The sequence below is a fragment of the Prenolepis imparis genome, unplaced genomic scaffold, assembly GCF_030444845.1.
Source record: "Prenolepis imparis isolate NDT839.2.m4 unplaced genomic scaffold, iyPreImpa1.0 SCAF_210, whole genome shotgun sequence".
Taxonomy (NCBI): domain Eukaryota; kingdom Metazoa; phylum Arthropoda; class Insecta; order Hymenoptera; family Formicidae; genus Prenolepis; species Prenolepis imparis.
In genome coordinates, this window is record NW_028141368.1 from 1 (window position 1) to 9,465 (window position 9,465).

Here is a 9,465-nt window from a genome sequence, read left to right on the forward strand (position 1 = left end):
AGCAGTGGTATCAACGCAGAGTACTCGATTGGCGTGATTAACGTTATTTGTTACAGCCCAGTCATGTAATAAGAATTTAAAGTTTCTTTCCTCTTTAACATTCTCAGTATTTTGATTGTCTAAATAAACTGCATTATTTTCTGTATTATTTGTTATTTCATTTAATTCATGTATTATATTCATATTGTCATTTTCGGTTTCACTGCATATAAATTTTATATGATTATCAGATTCATTTACATATTCATTTACATGATCATTTTCATAAAATTTGGCACTTGTACTTGGCAATGTATGATTTTCGGATAATATTTCCTGATCTTTTCTGATCTTTTCCTGATCATTATAATCTAACAAATTTGTTTCATTTTGCACAAGTCTTCTCAAATGCCTAACTGACATTTCACGTAGCCGTTTGCGTTTTTTATTATATTTTTCCATAATTTCCCTAAGAAAAAATTTTTTTTTTAAATCTTATTTGAACTTTAACTTTTTAATTCATAAAAAGAAAATTTATATCAAACAATAAAAGATATAAATTTTGAATATATATCAATTATCTTACTACATAATTTAATCATCTCATTTAATTCTTATTAATTATAATCTCTCTTACTTTCATATATATCATTTATCACAATTTATCAATTTATATATTATATAATTATCTCAAATATTATTAATTAAAATTATAAAAATTGTTGGGAACGTTAATTATTCATAAAAGTAATGCGTTATCATTATCGTTACTTGTTACATATTGCAGCAACATTGCCACAATGTTCTGTGTTTGCTGGGTCCCTAACAGCACACATATCATAAAGACATTCAGAGGACATCCAGAGGACATCCAGAGGATGTTAGGATGTCCTCAGGAGGTCTTCTGAACGTCTTTTGGATGTGTGGTGCTGTATAATTTACTCGTTAATATGAAATAATTGATGTAAGTCTTACCTTACAACGTCTTTTCCTGCTAAGTCTGTTTACAACTGTAATTATTTCGATACGTATAGTATATCCGAAATTAATCCAATACGTATGTAATTTTGGACGGAAATCCAATACGTAGTAATGTTGGATGGAAATATCTACGAATGGTTAACGGAAACATTCATTACTAGCATGTATAACATCATCTTAGGTGATATAATATAATATAAAGACAATCTGTGTATGCCGGAACAATATAAATTTATCCCTACCAACATGCATGTCCAAAAGACGTGCGCAGGACATCCAGAGGATGTATAAACCTCCTCTGGATGTCCTGTGCACGTCTTTGGACATGCATGTTGTTATATTGTTATAACACTAATTCACTCATTAATATTTGAGATAATTAATGTAAATCTTACCTTACAACGTTTTATCCTGCCACATCTGTTATCCTGACACAACTGTAGATAATTGTCTGATAATACTACTGTCTAATAATCTTAGACAGAAATGTCTACAAATGGCCAACAACCATTCATATATATGATATATACGACAAGTTTCGTATTACACTTATATACGAGGGCGGTCCGATAAGTACTTAGCCTACAAAAGAAAAACGAAAATTTTGGAAAAGTGGCGATTTATTTCTCAACATAGTCTCCTTTTAGCTCGATACACTTGACCCAGCGATGCTCCAACTTCTTTAACCCATCTGAAAAATACGTTTTCTCGAAGTCTGCAAAGTAGGCCTCCGTCGCGGCGATGACCTCCTCATTCGACTCAAATTTCTGCCCGGCGAGTGACTTTTTCAAGTTTGGAAACAAAAAAAAGTCGCACGGGGCCAAATCTGGAGAATACGGTGGATGGGGCAGCAGTTCGTAGTGCAATTCGACCAATTTGGCCGTGGCGACGGCGAATCACCGACCGATATTGCTCTTTTTCCATTTTTCTAAAATCCGTGGACACGCTCGCTCCCACACGCGGTCAAAACAAAACTACGAGTCCGATTCGGTTGAAATTTTGACAGTAGCCGTCTACGAGAATGTACTACACGATAGTAAATCTCTCTTGTGATACTGGCACCATCGGGCGGTGAGGCTAAGTACTTATCGGACCGCCCTCGTATATATACACTATTTACAAGTCTTTGGCACAATAAGTCTAATATATCAATTGCTGCATATCAGCCGTGACAAAGAGAATAAAAAAACATATAAAGAAAAAATGCAGTTAAGATGGCTTCTATGCCCTTCTATGCCGCGCACAATATCACACGTGTATGCCACGACGGTATATGCACGCATTAACGATCTCTCGCAGAATTCACTGTAGAGTACCACGGATATAATTCATCCGTACAAGTACGACAGTCAATCAAGATCCTAAACACTAGCTGCTCATCAAAACCGACACTCAATAACACTCTTTGGCCGGCAAGACAAGACTTCTAATCAACATGCAGTGATGCCATTTTTTCGACGCGAGTAACGTGTAACCATAACGAACCGAGTATAGCCGAAGCTAGCCGAATTTCTCGCCAACGATAACTTGGCGGAAACTTATAATAAATATATTAAAAAATAAAATACATTAGATAGTAGATAAAATAAAGTTAACAAATACTTTAAAAAATAAATAAGTAAAAAAAATATATATACAGGGTGTCTCAGACCACCCGTATCACCCTATTATATCGAAAACTGAGCGCGGCAGACAAAAATGTTTCAGACAAAAGTTGTAGGGCTTCAAGTAATGCATTACATAGTAATATTAGTATGACCTTGAAGAGTGTTGTCAAGGTCATATAAAAATGACCTTGAAATTTTTAAATGGAAGTACCTATATTTCATTCCATATTCTTGTAGCTTATCTCAAGAGCTTTTCAAAACACTATATGTGAGTCTCTTTTTATTAAGTAATTTTCGAGTTATGGAGCTTGAAAGTTACAGTACCGCCGGCGTTAGCATTACTCAAAGTCTACCGCGCGGAGGTTGCCCGGTCGGATTTACATTTCTTTTGTATGTGCGCGTATGTCTGTGTGTCTGTGTGCGTGTGTGTGTGTAAATGTATGGCTAGATGCTACATGTGATTAGGCCTGATGTTCGAAATGTTTACCGTTTACTTCAATACAAGCACGTATTCTTTTCTTGAAATTATTTGTTGCATAAAGAATTTCATCGGCATCTAAAGAACGAATAGCGTCGCGTATTCTATGAATCATATTATCTCTTGTCGTTGGGGGTTCGCAGTATACCAGATCTTTTACTCTTCCCCACAAATAGTAATCGAGAACACTGAGGTCCGGTGATCGTGCTGGCCAATGATGTGGGCCATATTTGCTTATCCATTTGTTTGGAAACTTATTGTTCAATCGTTGACGAGCAACTATAGATGTATGCGCTGGGCATCCATCTTGCTGAAAAAACATGTTTAGGCGTAATTGTAGAGGAATATTTTCAAGCAAAAGCGGAAGATTATTTTCAATGAAATTGGCATATCGAGCACCGTTTAAGTCCTCTTCAAAGAAAAACGGCCCAACGACATGTTTTTCAATAATTCCGCACCAAACATTGACTTTCCAAACATGTTGATGGTCAATTTCTCGGAACCAATGAGGATTTTCTTGTGCCCAATAACGACAGTTCCAAGTATTTACAGACCCATCACTTTTAAATGTGCTTTCATCAGAAAATTTTATTTTCTGATGAAAGTTTTGTGGTTGTTGACGTATCCAATTGCAAAATTCAAGTCTGTTTCTAAAATCGACAATCGTCAATGCTTGGTGAAGACTCATCCTGTACGGATGCAGCTTGTTTTCATGAAAAATCCGGTGGATCGTGGCACGACTAATACCAGAATCTTTTTCTCTACGCCTTAATGAATCGTGGGGATACAATTGAGCAGATGCAAGAATTTCTGGCGTCCTTTCCTCTATAACTGGGCGTCGAATTTGTCTACCTTTATTGTGATCAAGTTGAATAATGCCTTTATTAATAATTCGTTTACTTAAGCGAGAAAAAACATTGTATGAGTGAGGAACGCGATCTGGGTATCGTTCTCGCCACAATCTTGCAGTTGCTCTAAATTGACCACCACATTCACCTAAAATAAGCATCATATCCGAAGCTTCTGCGTTTGAATACGACATAGCTGATTAATGAGAATTTCGTTACGTGCTTTTCTGCAAGAGAAGATCATTTTTCTTCGCTGGAGAGCCTGTTAATAATTCCGCTTAAGTGAATTTTATGTACGGATTAATTGTTACGCCATGCGCCGCCTAGCGGTGCTTTTTGCCGATGAAATTCTTTATGCAACAAATAATTTCAAGAAAAGAATACGTGCTTGTATTGAAGTAAACGGTAAACATTTCGAACATCAGGCCTAATCACATGTAGCATCTAGCCATACATTTACACACACACACGCACACAGACACACAGACATACGCGCGCGCACATACAAAAGAAATGTAAATCCGACCGGGCAACCTCCGCGCGGTAGACTTTGAGTAATGCTAACGCCGGCGGTACTGTAACTTTCAAGCTCCATAACTCGAAAACTACTTAATAAAAAGAGACTCACATATAGTGTTTTGAAAAGCTCTTGAGATAAGCTACAAGAATATGGAATGAAATATAGGTACTTCCATTTAAAAATTTCAAGGTCATTTTTATATGACCTTGACAACACTCTTCAAGGTCATACTAATATTACTATGTAATGCATTACTTGAAGCCCTACAACTTTTGTCTGAAACATTTTTGTCTGCCGCGCTCAGTTTTCGATATAATAGGGTGATACGGGTGGTCTGAGACACCCTGTATATATGTATATATGACAATTAGAAATATCCTCAGGTAATCCTCAGGTAAATTAGTCTGAATCACTATATATATTTGAGATCATTCCGATCAAATAAGGATATTCTACGGAGATCTTATGCTATATGGGATTTGACGTCCAAGACTGGACATTCTGTGGATATCTAAATATTGTCCATTGATGGATGCCTCATATTGGATATACCATGGATGTTCATTTCATATCCATGGACATACGGATGTAAAATGGATATAAAATGAACATCCACAGGATGTTTTGTGCTATGTGGGTTGCATAGAGTAGGATAAAGGGGCACTACAAAAAAATGCATCCGATGAAACGGATGGAGTTTCGAGAGTGGAGTTTAGGGGAATAGAGAGGATTGTTTCTGTATGTTTAATTATACGTAAACTATTAATCATTCAGTTAGTTTCGCTCAGGTGTTACTGAGAAATTATTTAAATACTACACAATAAATCACTTGAATAATTCTATTATAGGAAATATTGTCGGAGAGAAAGAGAATAGATAAATTTTGATATAAACTTTCAAGTTTCTCTACATTTATTTTAACAATTGAAATTGACTTTGATTCAAAAGTATCTAAATTTGAATCACTCTACGAAACTTTAATTGCAATGCGCGAGTGACACATATTAATCGATTTCAAAAATATTTAGTACTATAAATTTAAATATGTATCGACATTTTAATTTTATTATGATGCTTATAGAAAAATTTGCCTGGTTTTGCTCTATCTTATCATTTATCATTAAGGATATGTAGTTTTACTACTATTTTTACTAATCTATATTAGCACGTTAAATAAATTTAATTTTAAAAAAATTGATATAAAAATATATATGGGGCATTCTTTCTCAACAGGATACCCCATGCCTCATGCCAAAATTGGTTTAACTTTAAACAGTCGTTCAAAGACCTAAAATTTAGCTAATTGTATCCACTTTTTGATGCCAAGTGGTGTTTTTCAAAATTCAATATAATGGACTCAATATAGTGGTTATAAGCAGTGGACAACCAAAAAAATTTTTTTAATATGAATCTTCAATACAAATATTAATTTTTGCATTACAGTTTTTCTTAAAATAACGTTTTGTTCTTTAAGAACCCCCCAACGTTAATATCTCTAATGTCAATGGTAAAGAAAATAACTTGTAACACTTTATGCGGAACCTGCATATCATATGTCAACATGTAGATTCGTTATCAGCGACAGCAAAAATGACGATTTTTATCCAAAATACAACAAAATTATATATAAAGGTTTTCGCCTGAAAATCCAAATTTCTTGGCCGTCCCCTGATTATAGGTATATAAGTCCCCGATATAATGAGTCTGTTATATTGAATTTTGAAAAACGCCACTCGGCATCAGAAAGTAGATGCAATTAGCTAAATTTTAAGCCCTTGAATGACGTTTAAAGTTGAACCAATTTTGGAGAGCATGGGGTGTTCGCATATATTATTATTATTATTATTATTATTGTTGTTGTTGTTGTTGTTAGTATTGTTATTCTTGTTATTCTTATTATTCTTATTGTTGTTGTTGTTATTGTTATTATTATTTACACATGGCTATGTGTGGACAGACTTTGACAAGCGTGTACTTAAAAAAATGTAATTACTACAACACATATTGTTTATGCGTAATAATTATAACAAAATAAAATCCGTTTTTCCTGACTGATTATATCAACGATTATCAAATTTATTTTACAGCAAAATAAAGTATTCTAAATTATTTGAGAAATATCTAAAAAGAATCTATGTGATAAAATTTTACGATTTTATGATACCTCTATGATATATTGTAGCATTTTATGAAAATAATTGTATATATTAAATATTTTCCGATTATGACTACAAAAGCTCCATGTCTCTTTCTAAAAGATATCAAGATTATAATTTAGGTGCATATTGTGTATAATTATAGGCCTCAAATATATCGCTTATTACTTTTCATAGCTCCAGAAATCGGTAAATATTAAACGATATAATTATACTAATCTTCACAACTTTATAGGTGGCCTTCAGACCGGTAATGGAGGAAGTGGCTCGTAGAGGACATGAGTTGACAGTTTTTACGCCGGCTCCCATGAACAATTCGTCTCTTCAGAATTACACCGAAGTAAAGTTGAATTATTCCTCTTACAAAGTGAACGAGAACGTGGACGTATTTGCGTATACTAAATTAGGGATATGGCCGATTCTGAATCATTTCTATCAACGTAATGAAGAAATGACCGATAGTGCACTATCCAATCCAGTCATGCAACAGCTAATATCATCCAACTACACCGGAAAGTTTGACTTGATCATAGTCGAATCTCTGGTTTACGACGCATTTTATGCGCTATCGCACCGCTTCAACGCATCGTTGATTGGAATCACGTCGGTACCGCTTATGGCTATTCATCATTACACATTCGGTAAGCGGAATGTTTAATATTCGTGCATATGTGTGTACAATTATGTCACCAATTGTAATTGTGTTTCTCGCAGGAAATCCCATATCGTGGGCTTATTTGCCGGATTTATTAGCGAATGATTTGGATGAAGATATGAATTTGATAGATCGTTTCTTCAACGCGTACTACAGCATTCGTCAATTATGCTGGTATCGATATGAGATTATCCCCGTGCAACAGAAGATGGTCAGGAAACATTTTGGGGACACCGTGCCGCCCGCTCATCAGCTTGCCTCAAATATGGCATTATTGTTAGCGAATTATCATCCATTTCATCATCCAAACGCATACGTTCCCGGAATCATTCCCATAAGAGGATCTCGTCAAATCACTCAGAAGAACCATAGTCTACCACAGGTGCGTATAAGAGCAATGTAAACCGTAAACAGAAAATGTCGTTGCAACATCTGCTAATATTAAGCTGCAACATCTTAAAACGTTTGGCACGAAAACATACTACGCATACAAATATACATATACGTACACAAAGTTTCCACAAAGTTGTAACATTTTTGTTGCAAAATGTTTCTAATATATAATATGATACAGATACTGCTTTTATCTCAATGTTGCAACATAAAATTAAAAAGTAAAATTAATTAAAGCAGAACGTGTGCATTTTTGTAGGACCTTCAGAAAGAATTGGATGACGCGAAGGAAGGATTTATATATTTCAGTTTAGGCTCCAATATAAGAGGTAATTTTCTATCTATCGAAAGACGTGACATGTTTCGTACAGTTTTTGAAAAATTACCCTACAAAATAGTGTGGAAGTTTGAGTCCGATTTCCCGAATAAACCAAACAATGTTATTATGAGGAAGTGGTTGCGGCAGCATGAAATTCTAGATTTGTAGTTTTTATTGCATGAAATCTCTATATGGAATATTGATAAATAGATTAAAATGGCTAATTTTTCTTTAAGATATCTAAGAAATAAATTTACAAAAATAAATGACACATGAAAAAAGATAAAAATGTATGTAATACCGTCGAAAATTATCGATTATATAAAAGTTATCTGTTTATTTTATTAGCACATCCAAACATACGGCTTTTCATGTATCAAGGAGGCTTACAGAGTACCGAAGAAACAATAGAAAATGGAGTACCTGTAATTGGCTTCCCCGTTATTGCCGATCAACACTATAACGTAAAGCAACTGGTAAATCATGGTTCGGGAAAAAGCTTCAGCATCACCGACGTGACCGAAGACGAGCTCAAAGAGGCTATATATGAGATCATTACGAAATCTAGGTAATTTCTTTGTTTTTTTTTATTATCAGCCGTGGATCCGTCTTTTAAAAAATATGCACATATCCTATAGTTATCAATATCTCGAAATTTTTTTTTACTTTTGATCTCAATTTTCAATCTAACTTTTATTTGTTATTTTAAGCAGTTAGATCATTTTTGAAATATTTAACCTACAATTTTCAAAAGCATTTCTTTTAAATCTCTAAGTGAAAAACTGTTCGTTTACTGTCAGGGCACAAAATAGGAACTCAATTTCTCTATTAAAGCTCGAAATTTTCTAGAACCTATAAACATAAACGAATTGAGAAATAGAAAGCAAATTTTTCGAAAATAGAAGCAAATTTTGAGATGTTTGAGCAATTAATTTATTTGTGCTATCTCTCTACTTTTAGTTACAAGAAAAATATGCTGAAGTTGCGCGACTTACTGCATGATGTGCCGTACGATCCATTGAACAATGCCATTTGGTGGATCGAGCACGTCATACGTCATAAAGGAGCACAGCACCTTCGGAACAAATCGCGAGATATGCCCTGGTACAAGAGTCAACTATGGGACATAATAGGACTTATATTAATATTACTTCTTTTCGTTACGTACATATTATATTACGTAGCATGTATTATTTATCATTACTTTATATTAATTATCTGTTCCATCGGCAAACGCGTAATTGCACGTATCAAACCAGTGTCCAGCGCGAAGAAGCAACATTGATAACATTAAATAAAGATGATCTAAAACAACATTTTTACTATAAATTATTTATAAAAAAAGATATATATATAAAGTTACTACGAATTCTTATATATGTATATGTATTGTCATTTTTACGTCCCAGATTACCTTACATCTTGCATAGCACTTGCGTGATGAAAAATAAGTGGATGATAACAAAATATAAAACATAATAACGCAATCAAAATGTTTCGAACAATGAATTAAGGGGATCCTAAATGGT

The 9,465-nt window shown here is 34.2% G+C and overlaps 1 protein-coding gene across 1 annotated transcript; it reads left to right on the forward strand.

Annotated features, from left to right (window-relative positions):
* Positions 1–6,804: 6,804 nt before the first annotated feature.
* Positions 6,805–9,221, forward strand: LOC145947998 (UDP-glycosyltransferase UGT5-like; the record flags this gene model as incomplete). Its single annotated transcript, XM_083057764.1, has 5 exons — positions 6,805–7,210; positions 7,284–7,606; positions 7,877–8,100; positions 8,265–8,504; positions 8,897–9,221. Coding segments are annotated over 5 exons (1,518 nt in total), but the record flags the coding sequence as incomplete, so codon positions are not given.
* Positions 9,222–9,465: the final 244 nt, after the last annotated feature.